General features: G+C 36.4%; 1 protein-coding gene across 2 annotated transcripts in view; it reads left to right on the top strand.

The window, feature by feature from the left end:
- Positions 1-27,111, top strand: part of LOC138711085 (unextended protein-like) — a 113,631-nt gene that overhangs the window by 28,641 nt on the left and 57,879 nt on the right. For both annotated transcript variants that reach the window (XM_069842401.1, XM_069842402.1), the window contains exon 2: positions 24,164-24,482. In XM_069842401.1, coding sequence (XP_069698502.1) covers positions 24,164-24,482 — 319 coding nt within the window. The remainder of the gene's footprint in view (positions 1-24,163; positions 24,483-27,111) is intronic.

Raw genomic sequence — 27,111 nt, 5'->3', positions numbered from 1 at the left:
AAATATTAGGCCATAACTCTTTGCATTAAGCCGTATCGACATGTGACTATTTATTTAGTATTCATTCATTCATTCATTCATTCATTCGTTCATTTATTTTTGGTTAAACCCCTTTTCTGAATAACTGGTCATTTCTGGCATTGCGCTGAGGTAAAAAAAAAATGTTTTTTTCTTCTTTCTTGTTTGTTTCTTGAGTGATCTGCTAATGCTGGCATAGATGATTGTAATGCATTTTTTGTGCTTCATTCTTTGCAAACTAAAAATGTAAAATAAGATTCGTAAATGTAAACAGGGATTACATAAGATTATTTTTCTTCTGACAGGGTTCTTTTTTATTACAATCCATTATTTTTATTTTGAAGTGTAAAATTAGATGTTATGAATCTTATGAAAGGAGTTTGTGACTCGCACTCCAAAAGCTTTTTTAAATTCCTTTTGAGTAACCGCTTTAAGCTAACCCTAACAAAGCAATGATGATGGAAACAACAGTGCAGAAACTTGCATTAGTGAGATCAACTGTAGAAAAAGACTTATTTTCCCCGAAACAATTATGGTGCTATGATAGTAGAATAAGGAAAAATAAGTGAGTCAGTGACATCAGCTATGAGAATGTTTGTATTGTGGACGCTCTTCTGGCAGTTTCGTCACACGGTTATCCTCATTCTGAACAAGTATTTTTAGACCATTTATCTTTGGATGGGACTTAACTTTTCTTCATACATAGCGCCCAGTTATTTTAGTCAGGCTGCTCCTGACGTCAGATTTTCATTTACCGCGAAGTATGTTTTATGCTAATGCAAAAATCACATTACTCGTCCCAGTCGTTGTTACAACGCTTATTAATCAAACACTTCGCTTGGCTGAAGAGGTGGCATGTCTTGCTGTGAATCCAGCCGACATAAGTTCAGTTATGACAAGAAAACAAAGATTTATCTGCCTGTGCCAAAATATAGTTATAGGCCTATAAACAAAACACGGATTTATTTAAAAAATCAAAACACTGGAGTCAACTTTAAATCTACAACATAAACCATAAATATTAGAATTGCCAGTAAAACTAACATAAAACTGCAGGATATGTTCACAGGCTTGGAGAGAAAAATTAGTAAAGGAAAGACGAAAATATGTTTCGAAACTTCTAGCATTAGAAATCATCAGTACTAAGTTCCCGAAGAAAACATTGGTTTCATGAGTAAACGGAGGTACGTGGATCCCATACACTGTGTTGGAAAAGACGTATTTTACGTCAAAGAGAGAACTTTTGTTTCTGAGCTAGTCATTTTATTATCCATTTATAACAGCAATCTCACTAGAGATTTCGATTTATCTAGAGCAAATCAAAAGTCGAGTGGGATTGAATCGACTATTACACGATTAAAAGAAAGTATATAAAGATTAGAAGAAATAAAGTACTCTAATACAATAAAATATTAATTGATTTACTGAAATTCTATTTTACTAATGTTACCACTATCAAAATATTTCAACGGAGCCGCCATTTTCAGTCGACTCTATGCGGGAAACAAATTACGATCGCAAAGCATGTTTTATAGTACCGTAAAGAATTTGCAGTTTGAAATGTTGGTAAACAAAGAAACAAATGGTAGAGTAGTGATAAAAACAAACAAATGCTAGGAAAGCGATAAAATTGTGCGATAAGCAGCCATGATTGGTTGAAAGACGTCCTTTCGTACCGTTTTATTGGTCAAAAGTAGTATCATGGATAAATATATAATAGGATGCGAAACTTAATTAGTTTCCCGTAACACATACTAGAGGCGCTGTTGTAGAAATTGATCTTGCTGCCATCTATTTCTAGGAGGGGCGTTATTACTTCTAGCAGCGCACCAACTAGCGAAAAGAGTAATTACTCCATGCATTTAGCAGCGCACCTGGTGACGAAAATGTTAAACTGTGCAGAAAGTATTCCCTCCCACCCTCATCGATATTAAAAACTAACCCAATTTAAAATAAAACATTTACGGTTTCCTCACAGCATATTCTACTGAAAATTCTTACCGGAGCCAACAGGAAGATAAAAGAGACGATGTGTTTTACACTACCCGATTAAAATATAACCAGACAGAGACAAAAAATAAAGCAAAGGGTTAGATAATTGGGATTGTATTCTTTGGGTATGGAAAAGTCTGCAAGAACTACTTAGATAGTTCAATTTATTATATTACTATTACTTTACAATACATTCAACAACACTATTTTTACAACGTCCATAAACATCACTGTTTAACATACACTGCTTATACACACACGTATCACTTTATGTTCACTTATTAGCAAGTTTCAGTCCGCCATCTTCATCTTCGACTCTCCCGTACAGCAATATCTCGAACGGATAAATAGAGAACTCTCGATAATGTACCCAACACGTAGTTCTAATATTCACCACCTACGACGTTGGGCGCTGATCACCTTATTTCAAACCCCCAAATCCAGATGGTGCTGACCGCAGTTTCGCATCCTATTATATATTTATCCATGGTAGTATGACGTATTAAAAGTGTAATAGTCGTCACACTTAAATATTTGAAGTTTTTTTATACCCTTGTTCTGCCTTGGAATGTACAGTCTTAGAAACAATTGATGGTGCACAGATATTTCAAGTCCCAGAAAGGAGGTACTGCGCATGATCAGAAGACGAGCAACCACGTTCACAAGCGAAACACTAGTTGAGGTAATAACATTCGTTCTGTTTCGTTGTATGTCGTCCCTAAGTAGCCAGAACAAGCACCAGGGAGAAGAATTTCTCACCACCATGAGTTGTTTCTAAGACTGAACATTTTTATTGTAGATAATTCATTTTCCACAACCCTGCTCGAACTAGGTCTTAATTTTTTTTTTTATTTTTTATTTTATTTACTAATATTTAATGTGCTGTACAACAGCCAGGGGCCAATAACAGTTCAGCACATGACAATTTCATAACACGAACATTAATAACGATAGAAATTACAATAAAAGTAGATAGAAATAATTATTAAAATAATGACAATTAAAAATAATTGTAATTGAAAATAAAAGGATGGAATCATATAAATGAATATAATACAAATGATATAAAAGATAACGAGAATAATATTATAATACATATCTAAACAAAAGACATAAATTAATGACTGACATAAGCTTAAAACTCCAAAAGCATATACTACACATTAAATCAATCCAAGTTCAATCAATGCAAATTAGCATATTTTATACATCTATAGATCGTAGAGAGAGATTTAGAAATTCTATTGTAAAAAAAAATTATGAAATCTTAAACACGTAGCAGAAAACAAAGACTGATATTGCTTTTGAAGGATTCACATCAATATCACCCTTAATGACTTTACAAAAAAAAAATGAATAATCAGGATCTTGACGTTTGGCAAATAAGCTACAGCAATTAAAATATTTTCAGTTAACCTCTTATTTATAATCATCAGAATTAGGTAAAAATCTATAAGAACACAAGGAAATAAATTTTCTTTGAATATTCTCCAATTTAGCCGAGTCAGTGGAAGTAACAGATGCATATTCAAGCTTGGATCTTTATAGTATCAAATAATATATAGTATAATAATAATAATAATAATAATAATAATAATAATAATAATAATAATAATAATAATAATATTACTTTATTTCTTCTGGCAGAGTAAGGCCGTAGACCTTCTCTTCCACTGAAGCAGAGGATGAGTTACCGCATAAAATTTACAATGCCAAATCAGATAATAGTGTTTATTTTACTTTGGTTCTCGTATATTCAGTCCCGCGTCGTGGTATAAGGCATCCTGCCTAGAACTCCCGTTACGGATGGCGCGCTGGTTCGATTCCTCATGGGGTAAGAAATTTTCTGATGAAATTTCGGCCAGTGTATTGGACCGGTGCTCATCCATCATCGTGATGGAATTGGATAGCTACGATAGGTAGCGAAATCCGGTTACGAAAGCCAGCTGTAACGTTGGTAGGATCGTCGTGCTAACCACACGATACCTTCACTCTGGTTGGATGATCGTCCACCTCTGTTTCGGCATGTGGACGTGAGGCCAGCAGCTGGCTGGTCGGTCTGGACTCTTAAAGGTCTGGCGCCACGGATTATTATTATTATTATTATTATTATTATTATTATTATTATTATCATTATTATCATTGTTGTTTAGCCAACTGTCCGAAGACAGATTTGAACCTCATAACTGACACCAATAAGGCATCACTCACGAGGCAAATAAGCCAGGAAATAATGGGGTAGGGTGACTAGTTCCTTTCGCCCTCCATGCTTCGCTGACTAGTAACGTATTACACTAGTCAGACTTCAGATGCATACAAACAATTGACCGTTTTTGCAAAACTTGCTAACTGAAAAAACTAAATTTTACAGGAGAGACAAAAAACTGAATGGAGACACATAGCTTATAGGTGCAACCATCACACTTTGACACACTATAATGAAGAGAAATAATTCAATTTTACTAAGATAACTTCAACATCGTGTAGAGGCCTGCTTTATATTAACCAATCCACCAAAATCTCAATTTTGCAAATTTTGCAGATAGCAAGTTTTGCAAAAACGGTCCTCAATTGTTCTTCCTCTGACACATATCATCAAGTGAGATGTACTGCCTGATAATAGATGTACATAGCAGCCAAAACCTCAGAGTTGTTATTATTATTATTATTATTATTATTATTATTATTATTATTATTATTATTATTATTATTATTTACTTACAAATGGCTTTTGAGGAACCCGGAAGTTCATTGTCGCCCTCACATAAGCTCGCCGTCGGTCCCTATCCTGAGCAAGATTAATCCAGTCCCTACCATCATATCCCACCTTCCTAAATCCATTTTAATATTATCCTCCCATCTACGTCTCGGCCTCCTCAAAGGGTTTGCCTTATTATTATTATTATTATTATTATTATTATTATTATTATTATTATTATTATTATTATTATTATTATTTACTTACAAATGGCTTTTAAGGGACTTTGACATTCATTGCCGCCCTCACATAAGCCCGCAATTGGTCCCTATCCTGAGCAAGATTAATCCAGTCTCTACCATCATATTCCACCTTCCTAAATCCATTTTAATATTGTCCTCCCATCTACGCTCGGCCTCCTCAAAGGGTTTTCCCTCATTATTATTATTATTATTATTATTATTATTATTATTATTATTATTATTATTATTATTTACTTTCAAATGGCTTTTAAGGGACTTTGACATTCATTGCCGCCCTCACATAAGCCCGCAATCGGTCCCTATCCTGAGCAAGATTAATCCAGTCTCCACCATCATATCCCACCTCCCTCAAATCCATTTTAATATTATCGTCCCATCTGCGTCTCGGCCTCCCCAAAGGACTTTTCCATTATTATTATTATTATTATTATTATTATTATTATTATTATTATTATTATTATTATTATTATTATTATTATTTACTTACAAATGGCTTTTAAGGAACTCTGAGGTTCATTGCCGTACTCACATAGGCTCACCATCGGTCCCTATCCTGAGTAAAATTAATCCAGTCTCCACCATCATATCCCACCTCCCTCAAATCCATTTTAATATTATCGTCCCATCTACGTCTCGGCTTCCCCAAAGGACTTTTTCCATCATTATTATTATTATTTACTTACAGATGGCTTTTAAGGAACTCTGAGGTTCATTGCGGCCCTCACATAAGCCCACCATCGGTCTCTATCCTGAGCAAGATTAATCCAGTCCCTAGCATCTTATCCCACCTCCCTCAAATCTATTTTAATATTATCCTCCCATTTATTATTATTATTATTATTATTATTATTATTATTATTATTATTATTATTATTATTAATTTTATTTTATTCTAAACATCTTCGTTAGAAAAAGACTTCACCTTCACAAGGAAGATTGGCTAGTTAAGGAAGACATGTAGACTATTTGGTCGCATTGCTGGTGTTTTATAGCACAAGGCCTACAAGTTACACGCAGGAGCTGCGAATGGCAATAAGAATTGCGAGTGCCTTTCGGAACATGTGAAATTAATACAAAGCTGTAAAACTGGCTGCCCGCAATACGGCGCCGGACTTGGAGTGGGGGAACATGGTTGCGGCTGAACTTGGTGCTTGGCGTTTTTCTTTTTGCAGTATTTATTGCAGTGGCGTATTGTGCGTTTGATTTGGCTCTGCTAGCCCATTGTTAGAACTGCGCAGCTCGACGATTTACAACACTGGCTTGCGATGTAGTCATTCATTCATTCATTGCAATTCCTCAGTTCGCCACACAGACGGAATGCACGCAGTCCATTCACAGCTTACCGTCAAGCATGTAATGTTCAGTGCTAGAGTGGGGCCAGTCACAGTTGATCCATGACCGAAAATGTCAACGTTGCCAAATCTTGGAAATAAGAACACTGCTGATATTATGAAAGTTCAAATTGTCTTCATCAACGGCGTTTTGATAGCTTAATTGCAAATTTAAATTTGTACTAAATAGTTATTTATGCAACAAGTGGATAATCTTGATGATTATGGTATGAGTGAATGTTTGTCGCACGAACGATTTCACGAGATTATCCACGAATTGGATACAACACTTTATGGCATCTTAGCATTATAAATTGTAAGAAAGAATTTATGAAATAGGGATCCATAACTGAATGGCCTCCCTATCCCATTATCTCCTGGGCTAATTTCCTCATGAGTGATGCCTTATTGGTGTTACATATAAGCAGTGGCGGTTCCTTCATGGAACAGAGGGAACAGGCTGTTCCCTTTCTCCTTGCCCCCTTAACTGAGATTGTGAGATGTACTTCGTTCTAAAGGATAGGCCTATTTGCAGTTTTCGAAAAGCGAAAACAGCTATCGTTATCAGGTTTATTGCAGAGTGACGTGAAAACGACTCGAGCCCTTCTCGCCTACTGTGCGTGATCATGGATATATATATATATACTTACTTACAAATGGCTTTTAAGGAACCCGAAGGTTCATTGCCGCCCTCACATAAGCCCGCCATCGGTCCCTATCCTGTGCAAGATTAATCCAGTCTCTATCATCATATCCCACCTCCCTCAAATCCATTTTAATATTATCCTCCCATCTACGTCTCGGCCTCCCTAAAGGTCTTTTTTCCTCTGGTCTCCCATCTAACACTCTATATGCATTTCTAGATTCGCCCATACGTGCTACATGCCCTGCCCATCTCAAACGTCTGTATTTAATGTTCCTAATTATGTCAGGTGAAGAATACAATGCGTGCAGTTCTGCGTTGTGTAACTTTCTCCATTGTCCTGTAACTTCATCCCTCTTAGCCCCAAATATTTTCCTAAGCACCTTATTCTCAAACACCCTTAACCTATGTTCCTCTCTCAGAGTGAGAGTCCAAGTTTCACAACCATACAGAAGAACCGGTAACATAAATATTTTATAAATTCTAACTTTCAGATTTTTGGACAGCAGACTAGATGATAAGAGCTTCTCAACCGAATAATAACACGCATTTCCCATATTTATTCTGCGTTTAATTTCCTCCCGAGTGTCATTTATATTTGTTACTGTTGCTCCAAGATATTTGAATTTTTCCACCTCTTCGAAGGATAAATCTCCAATTTTTATATTTCCATTTCGTACAATATTCTGGTCACGAGACATAATCATATACTTTGTCTTTTCGGGATTTACTTCCAAACCGATCGCTTTACTTGCTTCAAGTAAAATTTCCGTGTTTTCCCTAATCGTTTGTGTATTTTCTCCTAACATATTCACGTCATCCGCATAGACAAGAAGCTGATGTAACCTGTTCAATTCCAAACCCTGCCTGTTATCTTGAACTTTCCTAATGACATATTCTAAAGCGAAGTTAAAAAGTAAAGGTGATAGTGCATCTCCCTGCTTTAGCCCGCAGTGAATTGGAAAAGCATCAGATAGAAACTGACCTATACAGACTCTGCTGTATGTTTCACTGAGACACATTTTAATTAATCGAACTAGTTTCTTGGGAATACCAAATTCAATAAGAATATCATATAATACTTCCCTCTTAACCGTGTCATATGCCTTTTTTGAAGTCTATGAATAACTGATGTACTGTACCCTTATACTCCCATTTTTTCTCCATTATCTGTCGAATACAAAAAATCTGATCAATAGTCGATCTATTACGCCGAAAACCGCACTGATGATCCCCAATAATTTCATCTACGTACGGAGTTAATCTTCTCAAAAGGATATTGGACAAAATTTTGTACGAATATATATATATATATATATATATATATATATATATATATATACATACATATATATATATATATATATATATTCATCCATGGCGTGATGATGTGAGTGGGAGTCTCGAGTAATGTTTTCTCCGAAGCAGGCTCGAGCAGACACGAACTTACCCGAGTATCGCTGGAAGCTGTAGAAGTACCTCTTCCCTCGCGGAGTATTGAGACTTAAAGTGTGGAATATATTCTTTCATCGAGCTAGTTTATTTATATAGTGATAATTTGGAAAGCAATTACGTTCGAAGAGTTTTTCGTGTGACATAATATTGTGTGTGAAATAATGGCAATGGAACAGGTGACTCCTGCCTGTTCCAACTTCAACGAGACGGAGCGCGAGCGCCCTGATGCGAACCTTCGAACATAAAATACAGGGACATCATTTTATTTTTACTAACATTTTTAATATTAACCTGTCTATACCTTTAGAGAACCGGAAACACCGCTTGCTCCCCCCCTCCAAGACTGGAGTTCGATGATACTGGCGTAAAACACAAATCACTCTACTAGGTATAGGAAGGAATAAAAGTAGTTCATCCATTTACGTAAACTAGGAAATATCGCGATTTTGAGTTTGATAATTTTCATTAGGTTTTTCTTTAATCAAAGTACAGTACTGTTTTAAGAATAAGTGTTTTTACTCACGAAGTGAGTTATCCATGCGAACGTATTCATTATGCAGTGTATATTATACTGTCTACAGCACATTAGCGTACAATATAGAGAAAGAAGTTAAATTGAAAAATAATCATAATATGAATATTTAAACACAATTTTGAAAATGGTGGCCGTTCATTTCGATACAGGCTTCAGTTCTTTTGTGCATATTATCGCACTATAGACTATTGCATCTATTTCCAATTGTCAGTTTCGTCCTTCGTACTAGTAACTCATGTTGAAATAATTCTGTACCTACTCTACGTACTGTAAATTCAATCTTCACTTCTGCCCGACCCGAAAATATAAAATTACTCAGACATGCTATCTACTGTCCGTCCAAGTGGTTATGCCGCAGGATTGTAGAAAGGGAGGAAATCACGTGACAGTTAATTACTTAACGAGGTCCTTTTATTTAAGTTAAATTAAACAGCTGCATAATATTACGTAAACTTCCAATTCCTAAGAGAAATTAATGTTTTCAGAAAAGAGCTAAGACAGCCCAGCTATTACAGAGGGGCGAGCAGAAGCAGGTGGGGGAAATCGGGATGCGACGTAGGCAAACGGACAGTACCTGTGCGAAAATATGATTCAATATTGAAAGCTCTTTCGTCACTGAAAAACGCGAACATATTTCTGGAACGTACTATACTCAGTAACTCAGTACTGCTTACTATCTGCGGTCTTGGTTCTGTGTGGAGTTGGAACTTCCTTAGTAGAAGGGGTGGGAGTGAAGTACATTAAAAAACTCTGGTACAATAAAAATTGAAGTAAAAATAAAATGATGTCCCTGTAGAAGGGGCAAGGCTTGCTGGATAGTGGCACCAGAGTTCGATCAGCTGATCTAGGGCAGAAGCGATATGGGATATAGGAAGGCCAATGTATGTCTAGTGCAGGGACGGCCCGTCCTTATGTGCTACAGTGCTACAGCACAATGATAATTTTTGCTCAAATAATGTATTTGCAATACCACCATAGTATCTGATCTGCCATTTGGCAATTTCCCGTGGTTATGTTCATGACGCGTTATAAAGTGTTTAGTCTTCGCTCTTAGCTCTTTGGTGCCTCAGGGGGTACAATGTGCTACTCAAAACTCTAAATGAGAATGTAGACAATTAATGCGTATGTGCGAAGCTGAAATCACTGCCCTGATTGGCTATTTTTACGCGGGGAAGTGCTGTAGTCAGCTTCAGCACAACACAGCTTGGAGATTGCAAAAGTAAAGCGTAACGAGAGAATGCTTGTTTGTGGAAGAACTCGGAACTATTTACAATGTAGGCCTATTTGGTAATTCAAGTGTCCGACTGCTGCTGCCGTCTACCTGGTTTTTGAGGTTCCTCCTGAATCAGTCGGCAAGCGACGGAGAATGGAATCCCAGAAAACTGAAGCCAAGGAAGTATGTGACCGTATAATTCAGAAAACTACTCACCGTTTCCAGTCTTTAAGCTATATAGATGCAACAAAATTGTTAAACAGCAAATTTTCTGGCAATTTTTGGATAGCCTAATTTTCCTGAACGCGAACTTGAAGTTGCTGTCAGCAGCTATACTGTACTGAACAAAAGAGTGTTAAAGACACAACTTTGAGTTCTATACGGAACACCTGCCTTCCGGAATATAGATGGAGCTGTTCAATTGTTACGATACATAGCCTCCAACAATTCACAGGATCCATTCTGTGAAGTAACACTGTCAATAGAAAAGAGTGTGATATCCAAGATGAAGGGTTTAACACCAGGGTAATTGACAGGTTCTGCAGTAGGAAGGAACGTCGTATGGATTTCATATTTCGTCACTAGGCGAGTCTCAAATTGAGATAAATACATATAAGTGTATACAGTAGGCCAATATAGAAATTGTAGCACACTCATTATTTTGACCACCAGCCGCTACTGGTCTAGTGGAAAATGAGTGTTTTGGATTGATTTTGGCACAAAAAAAAAGTAGAAATAACGATAATATTTCGTAGGTGGTTACACTTGATGCATATTAATAACCTCACTGCAATGTATTAAAACGCCATAATGTTATTTAATGATGTTTATTTCGGAAAACTTCAATGCGTGTACGATTTCCTCACTGCCAGCAATTTACTTTAATGCCCGAAGATGCGAACCAAGACAGCGAGTGTTGTGTTATCGATCAACTGAAGTCGAGAGCGTTTAGTTCGATCACTTTTGCTGAGAAAAGCAGCGCGGTTATTTTGAATGGCAAACCTACTCCTCTGCTATACTGTGCCTCTGCTTACATAACTTAAAACTAAAACAAAGTCTTATACAAGTCATTTTCAAAGTAGTTACTATAATTCTGTGAAATGGTTAACTGGGTGCTCGTCAAGCGGTGAATTGTAGATTTAATTTAAGTTTATTTATTTTTAGTTAACGGTATTATATATTTAGGCCTAATAATAATAACAATAATGTAATACCATTAATTTGTTATATATTAACATATTCTTTTTCCGATTAAGTTGTAAATGAAGTAAAAAAAAAGGAATTGATAATGTTGCTAAATCATAATACAGATTATTTTTATTATTATTATTATTATTATTATTATTATTATTATTATTATTATTTCTGACCTGTTCCCCATCGTGAAATAGCACGGCACGCCACTGCTTATAAGGTTCAAACCTGTCTTCGGACAGTTGACTAAACAACAATCAACTGACAAAGTCTTCATCTGTTCGTATCGATTAGTTGCGCCTGGCATTGACACTGAATAAAGAAAAATGTATGACCTTGCAGGTTATGTTCCAAAATATGTTCCTTTATTTTGTTAATATAGTTTCTCTGAACCACAGAACTGTTTTATGTGATAGGGTAAACTGGGGTCTGTTGGAGAGTCGGGCATGTTGGACACTCTGTACTTTAACGTATTACCTCGCCACGAGTGGGGCTACTTCCGTCATTGACTTCTAGCAGAATGTGGTGCCCACAAGTGGCGAGGTAACACGTTAAAGTACAGTGTGTCCAACATGCCCGACTGTCCAACAGACCCTAGTTTACCCTATTACAAAAGTAATAATAATAATAATAATAATAATAATAATAATAATAATAATAATAATAATAATCTATACTAATAATAAATCTGTAGCCGAAATTTTTCTGGTAATTTTCGATTTTCCAAAAATAATTGGTCCTAACATATATAATTAACCACCCTGAAACAGAAAATCGCTTTTTTGAAATTTTTGTTTGTGTGTCTATCTGTCTACGTTTGTTACCTTTTCACGCGATAATGGCTGAACGGATTTCGATGAAAATTGGAATATAAATTAAGTACGTTGTAACTTAGATTTTAGGCTATATGGCATTCAAAATACATTATTTACAAGGGGGGTTATAAGGGGGCCTGAATTAAATCAATCGAAATATCTCGCTTATTATTGATTTTTGTGAAAAATGTTACGTAACAAAAGTTTCTTTAAAAATAATTTGCGATAAGTTTTATTCCTTGAAAAATTTTGATAGGACTGATATTTAATGAGATAAATGAATTTTAAAATTAAAATAACTGCCATCTAAGGCCGTGTAATGAAATAAAAAACAAATGACTTCGTCTATAAGGGGCCTTGGACAGCAACAATCGAAAGCTATGAAAGATAGCCTACAGAGAATGTTTCTGTGTTTGTATGAAGTAATATCGGAAGCTAAATTAACCGATTTGTTTAATTAATTATTATTTCACCATTGGAAAGTGTAGTTTCTCTAGATGGACATAATGCTATAATATTGTTACAGTAACTTCTGATATAATATAATATAATATAATATAATATAATATAATATAATATAATATAATATAATATAATATAATATAATATGTAATATTATATAATATAATTTAAGTTATTTGAAGGGTTCAGAACCATAGTAGGCCAAGCGCCATTTACTGAATACGTAGAAAACAAGGGTTAAAATTAAGTTATTGCCATAATTCAATGGAAACCTATAACGAGTAAAATAAAGTATAGACATTAAATCTAAATGATGTCAATCTTCATTAAACTATGGTTGCATGTAATAACAATTAAGAAACATGTTAAAGGAATTGTCATTGCACCAAATGAGTGTCTCTGGACCAAAATGATCGCATTTTAATTATTTGGATGCAATTTAAATTAAGTAACATATTAAACGATTTATCCTTCTATCAAACACGAATGTTCCCTGGATCAAATGTCCTATTTTAATTATGTAATTACTTTATATTTATTTCTAACGGGTGCAGCGGAGCACACGGGTACGGCTAGTAATAATAATAATAATAATAATAATAATAATAATAATAATAATAATAATATTAATGGGTTTATTTATTATAAATATGATTGCAAAAAGCTTGTTAGGCCTAACACAATTGTTATAATATTAATACAACAATATTACATAGTGATATTGATAAAATAATAACAATATTAATAATAACCATACTTATGGTAAATATTTTACAATTGTGCAAAATCCAAGTTTAGAAATTAAATTAAGTTTATTGATATACAAGTTGATAGTTTTTTTTCTCTCACTCTCTTTTCGCGTCTGGAGTCAGGAGAAAGATGATTAGAAATTCTGTTATAGAAAATTGCCTCACTTGTCTCATACCTTTCGTAAGAAACTTTATTTATGAAAGTTTCACAGATTATATCACCTGTAAGGACCTTGGATAAAAATAGGGAATCAAGATCTTGGCGTCTGGAGCATAAACTGTGACATTTGAATTAATTACAGTTTTTCTCATAGCTATTCTTGGAGTCACTGGGCACAAATCTCTACGTACATAACAGTATGGTACTTTATAATTTTGCCACACTACAGATGGGTATTCAAGTTTAGATCTCATTAATGCAAGGTATGGGTGTTAGAAATGAATGAGGCGTAGAAAAGCAATAAGTCATTAACCGCATCAAACCCAAAAACTAATTGCATTGTTATGAAATCTATATATGGATAGGTAAGTTACCTCAAAATCTTAGTGATTGAAGTAACAATTTATTATTTTTGAGAAAAAGAAGGAAATGTGTTTGTAGTTGTTATAATCAATGAGTGTTTTAATATTTCTTACTTATGATGCCATCTATTATTACATATTTTAAATTAATTGTTAATGTGTGGATTACAACTTTTGGCCTAGTTTTAAGAAAATAATTGTTTTCCAAAAGAAGTTGGTACTTGGATTACTATTGCACTGACTATATAAACAAATTATTTCGCAATAAACTAGGATAGTATTTTAAAGAAATGAAATGAAGTTTTATTTTACGTGCAATTTCTATTTAATTAAAGAAAGAAAACACCACTTTTAGACATTAAAGCTTCAAGGCGGAAGTTACTTACACAAAATTCGTGTTCCTTTACGACTAAAATAGGCCTACGATGTTTTGAAGGGAAAATGGATAGAAAGGAATTAATAATTACACTTCTGCAAACATTCTGTTTCATACAAAAAAAAAAAAAAAATTCAAAACTTTTCTGAACTTCTGTTTTTCCTACTACTTAACATTGTCCTGTAAGATGAAAAAGCAGAAAAAAAATGAATTAGTTCTATTTCAGTCACTTTCGTTATTACTATCTGGTATATTGTTGAAAAAATTTGGTGTAGTTGTGGTATGTATTTTAGCATCTTCCTCAAATCCATCATCTTCTCATACCTACTGAATATGAATTCTCATCTTGTTTTGGAATAAACTTGGTCAGGGCTAGCAAACATGTTCCTCTATTTTGTCTGTTGTTCATTTCCACTTGACGGGTCGGTCTGGTTGGCGGAGTTGGTATAGCGCTGACCTTCTATGCCCGAGGCTGCGGGTTCGATCCCGGGCCGCGTCGATGGCATTTAAGTGTGCGACAGGCTCCTGTCAGTAGATTTGCTGGTATGTAAAAGAACTCCTTACTTACTTGCTTACGTACTTACAAATGGCTTTTAAGGAACCCGGAGGTTCATTGCCGCCCTCACATAAACCCGCCATCGGTCCCTATCCTGAGCAAGATTAATCCAGTCTCTATCATCATATCCCATCTCCCTCAAATCCATTTTAATGTTATCCTCCCATCTACGTCTCGGCCTCCCCAAAGGTCTTTTTCCCTCCGGTCTCCCAACTAACACTCTATATGCATTTCTGGATTCACCCATACGTGCTACATGCCCTGCCCATCGCAAACGTCTGGATTTAATGTTCCTAATTATGTCAGGTGAAGAATACAATGCGTGCAGTTCTGCGTTGTGTAACTTTCTCCATTCTCCTGTAACTTCATCCCTCTTAGCACCAAATATTTTCCTAAGCACCTTATTCTCAAACACCCTTAACCTATGTTCCTCTCTCAGAGTGAGAGCCCAAGTTTCACAACCATACAGAACAACCGGTAATATAACTGTTTTATAAATTCTAACTTTCAGATTTTTTGACAGCAGACTGGATGATAAAAGCTTCTTAATGAATAATAACACGCATTTCCCATATTTATTCTGCGTTTAATTTCCTCCCGAGTGTCATTTATATTTGTTACTGTTGCTCCAAGATATTTGAATTTTTCCATCCCTTCGAAGGATAAATCTCCAATTTTTATATTTCCATTTCGTACAATATTCTGGTCACGAGACATAATCATATACTTTGTCTTTTCGGGATTTACTTCCAAACCGATCGCTTTACTTGCTTCAAGTAAAATTTCCGTGTTTTCCCTAATCGTTTGTGGATTTTCTCCTAACATATTCACGTCATCTGCATACACAAGAAGCTTGTAAAAGAACTCCTGCGGGACAAAATTCCGGCACATCGGCGACGCTAATATAACCTCGGCAGTTGCGAGCGTCGTTAAATAAAACAACTTTTTTTTACAACCGTGACCCCACCCAACGTAGTTTCGCGTAGCCAGTGTGTGTGTGTGTGTGTGTGTGTGCGTGTGTGTGCGTGTGCGTGTGTGCGTGCGTTCCTGAGGAAGTCTGATTATGCGGGCATTTAAAATCTTGAAGATATTCTTTCGTAAACAAATTTGGGAAGTCTGACGAAAACCACAGGCATTACGTCATAAGACGGCTCTTCTGTTAATTGACCAATTACACGCAGCTGCACTAATTGCGAGGCAGGCCGACCGGACAAACGCCATGGCTGTCAAAGGCTGATGAGAGACATTTGAGTTGGCGTCTGGCATTAACACATCGATCTGTAAGAAGGAAAGGTCGCTGCACATCGGCTGAAAAGGCTTTGTATTCTATTCAGAGCTCCGCCCTTCACGCTGGTCGACAATAGCGTGCTTGTCAAAAAAAAAAAAACCGTGCCGTGAAGATGCCATAGTCTTTCCTCTTTACATTTTACGTCTTTCATAACAGTTCGGTTCTTTATCATCTATACCAGTGACGTCCCTACTTAGAGTTTATAGTCTGTCCTCTGATATCTTCTTCTGCCACGAGTGGCGAGCTGGGTAACTTTCGGTGCTGGACCCCGGACTCATTTCACCGGCATTATCACCATTTCATTCAGACGCTAAATAACCTAGATGTTGATACAGCGTCGTAAAATAACCCAATAAAATAAAAACGAGTGGCGATTCCTCCATTAAGGATATGAGAATGATCCTACAGTTTAATTTCGTGCCTCTGAGGATAGAAAACATTTTAATTACAGATTCTGATTTTCAATGCGTCCCGACGTAATAATTTCCTTTAAGCTTCCACTTTCTGTTGTGAGTTGTCGCCACTGCACAGCTCAGAAATAATTTCCGAGGAACCGTGCAAATATCTTACAGCAAACGGTTTTTTCTAGCGGTGAAGTTAGTGGACAGAGGAGAGTGCGGAGGAAGGGGTGTGGCTTGAGTTTAGCCGCGTTTGAGGATATGACCGTGTATCCTAATACTACGACCATTCTTTCTGGCTGATGGAGACCCTGTCAGAGACTACAATAAGAATTTTCAAGTACTCTTGTAGCCTTCTTAAATCCAGTTCATTGGTCATTTTAAAAGAATAGAATAAACGAAATAATAAATAATTTAAAATGATATAATATAAAAAATAAAATAAATAACAAACAAAATTACTTACAGATAAATAAAATAAGCTATAATAAATACAAGAATTAACAGGGCTTTCAGTTGACAGGGCTGCCGAAAGAATATCTCAAGTTGTATTTGATTATTTAGAAGAATTTAACTGTAGCAAGAAATTAATTGCGCAAACGTACGACGGAGCATCGGTAAATATCGGGCAGTGCAATGGCTTAGGAGCCATCTTTGCAACTAAAATGGGGAGGAGAATCGGACTTCACTACAAATAAATTGCCAGTTCCAGAATGGTGTGCCAAAGACTAACATAGGCCTACTTGTATTGATTTTACATGCTCTATTATTATTATTATTATTATTATTATTATTATTATTATTATTATTATTATTATTATTATTATTATTAGGCCTATTACTAATATTATATTATTATTATTATTATTATTATTATTATTATTATTATTATTATTATTATTATTATTATTATTATTATTATTAATGTTAGTTTCTGTCTTGGTCATCAGTCGTCAATCTCATATCCTACATGAACTTTTCTCTCGTTCACCATTCCTGCCAATGCATTTACTGTATTTATACTGGGTGTCTCAGGAGGACTGTAAATACTTCAGGATAATGTAGTTTGGATTAACCTACATCGATTTAACCTGATATAGGGTAAAGGTTGGTAATATCGTGATAACTCAAAATAAAATGCAGTTTTCTTCAAAACAAAATTTCATAATATAACTAAATTGGCACTGATGGAAGTTCAGAGTGTTCCTTACACATACATTATAGAATAAACGTAAACAATTTTAAGACTTTGGAGGAAAAAGTTGATTGATTAAATGAAATTATACCTAGCAATATCGTGATATACAGAGTATTATCGTGATAGATGTTTGGTAATATCGTGATAATTCTTTTAACTTAGACTGCAAATATACAAATTCAAATTAAACTTAATTAAAGCTTGGAACATTAGCTTTCAGTCAACACAGTATCTAATACAAAGTCCCTTTCAATCAAGTAATATTGCCAACCTTACAATTAAAGACACTGAAAGGTCCTTGCAAACTGAACACTTTAAGCACTAATCACTGTCGTCATCTGAGAATTCCACGGATTTGTCGCATTCAAAGCACATGAACTGGGGTGAATCATCAGCATTAGCACATAGTTAATGATACCATCTTGTGCAAAATATGCACTGAATCCACTGTGCCCCATTACGATCTGCAACATCTCTTGAATACATGCCATGACACACTTTGCAAGCCGTTTCATTCTCTTCAGAACTAGACGATAAAGGCTCTGTTGAGGGAGCTGCGTTTGCTGCTTCTGTCTTCTTTGGTCTACCACGAAATCTTTTCTCTGGTAGCGGAATAAGCACTCTGGCCTTTGGATCTACATTTCTGCGGCGCTTTCCAGCATTACCATCAGAGCATTTGGGCAAGCACAAGGTGTTCCCCACAATCCCCTTGGCACTGTCTGATGGAAGTGTTGCTGTTCGAGTTTGACTGGAATCTCCATCTCTAGCTATTAGACGAGAAGATGCAATTGCTTCAGATTGTACTGCATTGCGATTCATGGGATAAATTCCAGCTTTTCTAAACCCATTTCTAATCGTTTCTGCACTAAATTCAATTGCATACGGCACAGAAAACAACTTGCCGAAGTCGAATCTAGTTGGAACGCCTACAGGATTGTTGGCCCATGCATTCTTCAATGATTTATAAACGCTGAGATCCAGTGGTTGAAGAATGTGGCTGCAATGACTCGGAAATGTCATCAAGTGGATATCATTTTCACGAGCTAAATCAACGACACCTATTCCCACATGTGATGCGTGCGAATCTAATAATAGCAACACTGGTCTGGCTGGTGAAATGTTCCTTACAAAGTAATTCATCCATTTTAAGAAAGATTCTGAACTTATCCAGCCATTCGATGCACTGATTAGTGATCCTGTTGGAGCGTCTTTGTCCAAACCATTTACTAGTCTCACGCCTTTAAAATTATCATAGGCGGAATTGCTGTTCCAGAGGCACTACAGCAACCTAATCTAGTTTGTGTTACTCCCTTCTCCGCGAAAGTCTTGCTGTAAATTATTTTCTTTCCTGTTTCCGCGACGATTTTCGAAGGCTTCACCACAAAAGTGACTCCTGTCTCGTCACAGTTAAACATTATTTTTGGCTTCTGTTGCAGCTGAAGCTTGGCTACTGTATGTTCCAGTTTATCGTAAAAGTCCTCAATGTTTCTTTATTAGCTGTAACAGTCCGACTTACTGCTAACTTTTCTGGTGCTCTCAATGATAAGCCATATCTTTGTCTGAATGACCACCACCAAAATGGTCCTGTTTTTTCTCTGTCTTCATTAAATGAAGACGTTTTTGAAGTGGCTTTCGACAACTCAAATCCAAGACACTTTATTTATGTCACATTCAGCCCAAAACCTAATTCTTGCATTTCAATTATATACTTCACTAACCTCAGTTCTACTAATTTAGGTACCGGTAGCATGAAGGGACGCCTGAGTTTAGGAACTTCAAATGGCCCGCCCTCTCCAACATCAGCATCTCCAACGTTACGACTAATATGAACCTTCAGTGTACTCCAGGGTACACCACACTCCTTTGCTGGCTTGTATATAGTCCAATTATCATTCAACACCATTTTCACAGTATTTTGTAGATTGACAACACTGTACGTTCGTCTTTTGTTGACTTTCCTATCACCGTTGCTAGCAGAAGACGGAACGGAACTGTAAGGAAGAAGGCATAATTCGTAAGCCTCCCTCCGCCATATGTATCAAGTTACATAAACTGCTTGCACTCTAAAAAATCGAGAAGATGCTACACTTGTATAAAATCGTCAGAGTATGTGCCTATACAGCATATTAAAGACATACTGCTAATATATCGACAGACACTAATTTTTATGTTTACTCACCTGGTTTTACAACACTTTTCATTCTTTGTTGAAGCCTGTACACTCATACGTGCCTTCCCTTGCGGCGCCATTATGCTCACTAAAGGGCCACTGCCTGTCGGTCGGACTGCCTTGAAAAACGCCCTTCTATTCCGATTGGTAATCCCATGGTAGACCTTCAAACATGGTATCACAATATTACTGCTATCACGATATTACCAACCTTTACCCTACCTGTGTCCGAAGTGTAATGATTGGGGAGAAATTAAGCGGAGAAATACCGGGACGTCTTGCGGTCCTTCATACTATACTTGACGTGTTAGTCAGATCTTTTGCACACGGCAGCATCTGAGCATCGCAGCGCCAGCGCAATACACAACTGAATATACGTTCACTTGACATTTAATTCAATGCAGACTGCTGTTTGTTTATGGATTTTGTGATGGCAATGCATTGGCTACTGTTGAGAAATATAGACGACGTTTTCCCAATCGAAGGGTTCCATCTAGCTGCGTGTTTTCCCGTGTTTACCGGATGTTGTCTGAAACTGGCAGGCTGCCAGGTGTTTCATTGATATGGGAAAGAGAACCGGTACCGGCACCTGATATTAATTTACAATTCATGGAATCCATAAGAAGTACAACCATAGTAATTTGTCTTGGGTAATTTTATTTTCTTACTAAGTTTGTAGTTATCTATACTAATAATAAATCTGTAGCCGAAATTTTTCTGGTAATTTTCGATTTTCCAAAAATAATTGGTCCTAACATATATAATTAACCACCCTGAAACCGAAAACCGCTTTTTTGAAATGTTTGTTTGTCTGTCTGTCTGTCTGTATGTTTGTTACCTTTTCACACGATAATAGATGAACGGATTTCGATGAAAATTGGAATATAAATTATGTTCGTTGTAACTTAGATTTTAGGCTATATGGCATTCAAAATACATTATTTAAAAGGGGGTTATAAGGGGGCCTGAATTAAATAAATCGAAATATCTCGCTTATTATTGATTTTTGTGAAAAATGTTACATAACAGAAGTTTCTTTAAAAATAATTTGCGATAAGTTTTATTCTTTGAAAAAGTTTGATAGGGCTGATATTTAATGAGATAAATGAGTTTTAAAATTAAAATAACTGCCATCTAAGGCCGTATAATGAAATAAAAAACAAATGACTTCGTCTATAAGGAGCCTTGGACAGCAACAATCGAAAGCTATGAAAGATAGCCTACAGAGAATGTTTCTGTGTTTGTATGAAGTAATATCGGAAGCTAAATTAACCGATTTGTATAATTAATTATTATTTCACCATTGGAAAATGTAGTTTCTCTAGATGGACATAATGCTATAATGTTATTACAGTAACTTCTGATATAATATAATGTAATATAATATAATATAATATAATATAATATAATATAATGTAATATAATATAATATGTAATATTATATAATATAATTTAAGTTATTTGAAGGGTTCAGAACCATAGTGGGCCAAACGCCATTTACTGAATACGTAGAAAACAAGGGTTAAAATTAAGTTATTACCATAATTCAATGGAAACATATAACAAGTAAAATAAAATATACACATTAAATCTAAATGATGTTAATGTTCATTAAACTATGGTTGCATGTAATAAAAATTAGAAACATGTTAAAGGATTTGTCATTGCACCAAATGAGTGTCTCTGGACCAAAATGATCGCATTTTAATTATTTGGATGCAATTTAAATTAAGTAACATAATAAACGATTCATCCTTCTATCAAACACGAATGTTCCCTGGATCAAATGTCCTATTTTAATTATGTAATTACGTTATATTTACTTCTAACGGGTGCAGCGGAGCGCACGGGTACGGCTAGTTATGAAATAAACTTTTTGCAGCAACACAAGATGCAGCGTTTTCAATAATGTATCATATAATCCTGAAATACTTCATAGTATTGACTTCTTTTGAGCGAAATTTCAAGGTCGTTAGGAAGAAAATAATTGCTTCTATGTCATTTTTAAGTAGCCGCTGCGCTCCAGTTCCTTTACTCTGTGCTCAAACTTCTCTGTTGAATATCCTGAGTTTGTTTATTTTACATTTTTCAACATTTAATATGTAATATCTCGGACAATAACAGAGATAATTGAATAAAATTTTAGGGCAAATTCTTACATTATACATGAATAATTCTGTAAGAGGTAAATGTCAAATTACAAGTTAAAGACTAAGTTAAAAATGGACTTGCAATTTTTCTTTCGTTCATAAAAATGCAAAATATAAATAAAATATAAAAAGTAACATTTCTAAAAATCACCTAACAAAATTGATTAGCAGTCTTTTAGCTTTCATTTAAGACAAGATTTGTGATTCTGTGATACTCTTGAGAGCAGATATATCATTTTCTTTATAATACTGCATTCTTTATATGTTTGTGACTGTACCATAAAGGGCAAAAGTAAAAATGTTGTATTTAAAAGGCTTCATTTAAATATTTGGGTAGTATAATTGACAAGGATGGTGGAGCTTTGAGGATGTAAAAAACCGAATAAAAAATGCAAATAGTGCATCTGTCCAGTTGTACCCAATATGGAAATCTTATATTATATCTAGATCTACAAAAATTAAAATCTTTAACAGTAATGTGAAATCAGTCTTATTATATGGCTGTGAGACATGGAAAACAAGTAAAATTATACAAAATAAACTGCAAACATTTGTTAATAGATGTTTACGATGAATTTTAAAAATTAGATGGCCAGATATAATCACAAACTCAGAACTATGGAAGATAACAAATCAGGAAGAAATAACAATAGAAATCAAAAGACGAAAGTAGAATTGTTTAGGGCACACAATCAGGAAAGAAGATGGAGCAGTAGAAAGAATGGCTTTGGATTCGAACCCCCAGGGTAGTAGAACAAGAGGAAGGCCAAAAAATGCATGGAAGAGAACAGTTTAGGAGGAAATTACTAGGGAGGGTAAGACATGGATCGAAGTGAAGAAGTTGGCTACAAATAGGGTCCGATGGAGGCACTTTGTGAATGCCCTATGCTCCTCATGAGGAGATACAGGAGTTTGATTGATTGAAAAGGCTTCAGACATAAACATGAACATATGTTAGGGAAATAGAAGCTCTACTTAAAATAATATGAGAAAAGAGATTTCCTATAAGCCCTTCTCCTTAAATTGATGTAGGTTAACCGAAACTACATTTTCCTGAAATATTTTAGATTCCTCCTGAGACACCCTATACTTACTTATTTACTTACTGGCTTTTAAGGAACCCGGAGGTTCATTGCCGCCCTCACATAAGCCCGCCATTGGTCCCTATCCTGAGCAAGATTAATCCAGTCTCTACCATCATATCCCACCTCTCTCAAATCTATTTTAATATTATCTTCCCACCTACATCTCGGCCTCTCCAAAGGTATTTTGCCCCCCGGCCTCCCAACTAACACTCTATATGCATTTCTGAATTCGCCCATACGTGCTACATGTCCTGCCCATCTCAAACGTGTGGATTTAATGTTCCTAATTATGTCAGGTGAAGAATACAATGCGTGCAGCTCTGCGTTGTGTAACTTTCTCCATTCTCCTGTAACTTCATCCCTCTTAGCCCCAAATATTTTCCTAAGAACCATATTCTCAAACACCCTTAATCTCTGTTCCTCTCTCAAACTGAGAGTCCAAGTTTCACAACCATACAGAACAACCGGTAATATAACTGTTTTATAAATTCTAACTTTCATATTTTTTGACAGAAGACTAGATGATAAAAGCTTCTCAACCGAATAATAACAGGCATTTCCCATATTTATTCTGCGTTTAATTTCCTCCCGAGTGTCATTTATATTTGTTACTGTTGCTTCAAGATATTTGAATTTTTCCATCTCTTCGAAAGATATATGTCCAATTTTTATAGTTCCATTTCGTACTATGTTCTGGTCATGAGACAATCATATACTTTGTCTTTTCGGGATTTACTTCCAACCCTATCGCTTTACTTGCTTCAACTAGAATTTCCGCGTTTTCCCTAATCGTTTGTGGATTTTCTCCTAGCATATTCACGTCATCCGCATAGACAAGAAGCTGATGTAACCCGTTCAATTCCAAACCCTCTGTGTTATCCTGGACTTTCCTAATGGCATATTCTAGAGCGAAGTTAAAAAGTAAAGGTGATAGTGCATCTCCCTGCTTTAGCCCGCAGTGAATTGGAAAAGCATCAGATAGAAACACCCTATATATAATATATATGTATGTATAAACGGTAGTTATTGTTAGTGATGGTGTTTGCTTTCAGAGCTGTACGCAAGAGACGCGACCCTTCAGTAGACGACGACAAGTGGCGCGTGACGACAGATCGACTGCCGGAGCGACGTCTGGAGACGATCCACCCGGAGCCCAAGTCCCCTGAAGTGCAGGTGATCGGCCTGCGTGTGGAGACCGCGGACCGCGAACCCACGTACGGCGAGGACGGCATCCCCGTGCTGCTGGCCCACAGCCGGGCCGTGCTACGGCTCTTCGGCACCGGCTTCAACAACAACACGCTGGTGACCGTCACGCAGAACCCGGGCGAGCGGGGACAGCGCTGCGAGTTCCCCATTGACGACGAGTTTCCAGTGAGTCTACCGAGTACCATAGTCAGTATTTCCCAATATGGAGGTCGTGTGCTTAAATGCAACAGGCTCAGGTCAGTAAATTTACTGGCATGTAAAAGAACTCCTGCGGGACAAAATTCCGGCACACCGGCGACGCTGATATAACCACGGCAGTTGCGAGCGTCGTTAAATAGAAAACATAAAATAAAACAAGAAACGTCTTAGTAACAGGTCCGCCGAGTTAGCTCTGAGATAGCGCGTCTGCCTTCAGACTAGCCAGCCCGGTTCGATTCCCGGCGTGGTCAGAAATTTTCATGTAAATTTTCTACCTCGGGACTAGGAGAGATGGCGGTGCACAACTTCTAATCACTAGATTGTGCACCAATATGCCTGGGTTAAATCCCACCAAATCTCTCCGCAGTGCATATGAAGAGAAGGCGTATGTCACTGTTGATAGTGATTCGTCCGTCGGATGGGGACGTTAAGCCTGGCGGCCCCCTTGGTGTTATTCGACAGTAGGCTACGTGTCGGCACCGGGTTTCCCCTTCTCCTTTCCTCACCATCATCGTCCTCACCCATTCCCTACACTACACTTACACGAACACTTACACATACACTCACCCTAGTACACGACATAGCTCTTCACAAGTACATATCATGCCGGAACGTAAAAGAATTGTGAATGTTCACATTTAAATGCATTTTTTAACTATTTCCGTTCTCGTTCTCGTCTTTTCCGTTCCCGGTTTATAGTGGACCAGCCTTTATTGTGAATAAAAATCTTCACGTTCACTTTCTTCGCTTCCCATTTTCGGTTTATAGTAGACCAGCCTTTATTGTGAATAAAAATCTTCTCGGTTTATAGTGGACCAGCCTTTATTGCGAATAAAAATCTTCTCGGTTTATAGTGGACCAGCCTTTATTGGGAATAAAAATCTTCTCGGTTTATAGTGGACCAGCCTTTATTGTGAATAAAAATCTTCTCGGTTTATAGTGGAACAGCCTTTATTGTGAATAAAAATCTTCTCGGTTTATTGTGGACCAGCCTTTAGTGTGAATAAAAATCTTCACGTTCACTTTCTTCGCTTCCCATTTTCGGTTTATAGTGGACCAGCCTTTATTGTGAATAAAAATCTTCACATTCACTTTCTTCGCTTCCCATTCTCGGTTTATAATGGACCAGCCTTTATCGTGAATAAAAAATCTTCCCCTTCACTTTCTTCGCTTCCCATTTTCGGTTTATAGTGGACCAGCCTTTATTGTGAATAAAAATCTTCACATTCACTTTCTTCGCTTCCCATTCTCGGTTTATAATGGACCAGCTTTTATCGTGAATAAAAAACCTTCACGTTCACTTTCTTCGCTTCCCATTTTCGGTTTACTGTGGACCGGCCTTTATTGTGAATAAAAATCTTCACGTTCACTTTCTTCGCTTCCCATTCTCGGTTTATAATGGACCGGCCTTTATTGTGAATAAAAAACCTTCACGTTCACTTTCTTCGCTTCCCATTCTCGGTTTATAGTGGACCAGCCTTTATTGTGAATAAAAATCTTCACGTTCACTTTCTTCGCTTCCCATTCTTGGTTTATTGTGGACCAGCCTTTATTGTGAATAAAAATCTTCACGTTCACTTTCTTTGCTTCTCATTCTCGGTTTATTGTGGACCAGCCTTTATTGTGAATAAAAATCTTCACGTTCACTTTCTTCGCTTCCCATTCTCGGTTTATAGTGGACCAGCCTTTATTGTGAATAAAAATCTTCACGTTCACTTTCTTCGCTTCCCATTCTCGGTTTATTGTGGACCAGCCTTTATTGTGAATAAAAATCTTCACGTTCACTTTCTTCGCTTCCCATTCTCGGTTTATAGTGGACCAGCCTTTATTGTGAATAAAAATCTTCACGTTCACTTTCTTCGCTTCCCATTCTCGGTTTATAGTGGACCAGCCTTTATTGTGAATAAAAATCTTCCCATTCTCGGTTTATAGTGGACCAGCCTTTATTGTGAATAAAAATCTTCACGTTCACTTTCTTCGCTTCCCATTCTCGGTTTATTGTGGACCAGCCTTTATTGTGAATAAAAATCTTCACGTTCACTTTCTTCGCTTCCCATTCTCGGTTTATAGTGGACCAGCCTTTATTGTGAATAAAAATCTTCACGTTCACTTTCTTCGCTTCCCATTCTCGGTTTATAGTGGACCAGCCTTTATTGTGAATAAAAATCTTCACGTTCACTTTCTTCGCTTCCCATTCTCGGTTTATTGTGGACCAGCCTTTATTGTGAATAAAAATCTTCACGTTCACTTTCTTCGCTTCCCATTCTCGGTTTATTGTGGACCAGCCTTTATTGTGAATAAAAATCTTCACGTTCACTTTCTTCGCTTCCCATTCTCGGTTTATAGTGGACCAGCCTTTATTGTGAATAAAAATCTTCACGTTCACTTTCTTCGCTTCCCATTCTCGGTTTATAGTGGACCAGCCTTTATTGTGAATAAAAATCTTCACGTTCACTTTCTTCGCTTCCCATTCTCGGTTTATAGTGGACCGGCCTTTATTGTGAATAAAAATCTTCACGTTCACTTTCTTCGCTTCCCATTCTCGGTTTATAGTGGACCAGCCTTTATTGTGAATAAAAATCTTCACGTTCACTTT

Source organism: Periplaneta americana, chromosome 12 (genome assembly GCF_040183065.1).
Source record: "Periplaneta americana isolate PAMFEO1 chromosome 12, P.americana_PAMFEO1_priV1, whole genome shotgun sequence".
Taxonomy (NCBI): domain Eukaryota; kingdom Metazoa; phylum Arthropoda; class Insecta; order Blattodea; family Blattidae; genus Periplaneta; species Periplaneta americana.
Note: the sequence above shows the minus strand (reverse complement) of the source record. Positions and strands in the feature narration are given on the sequence as shown.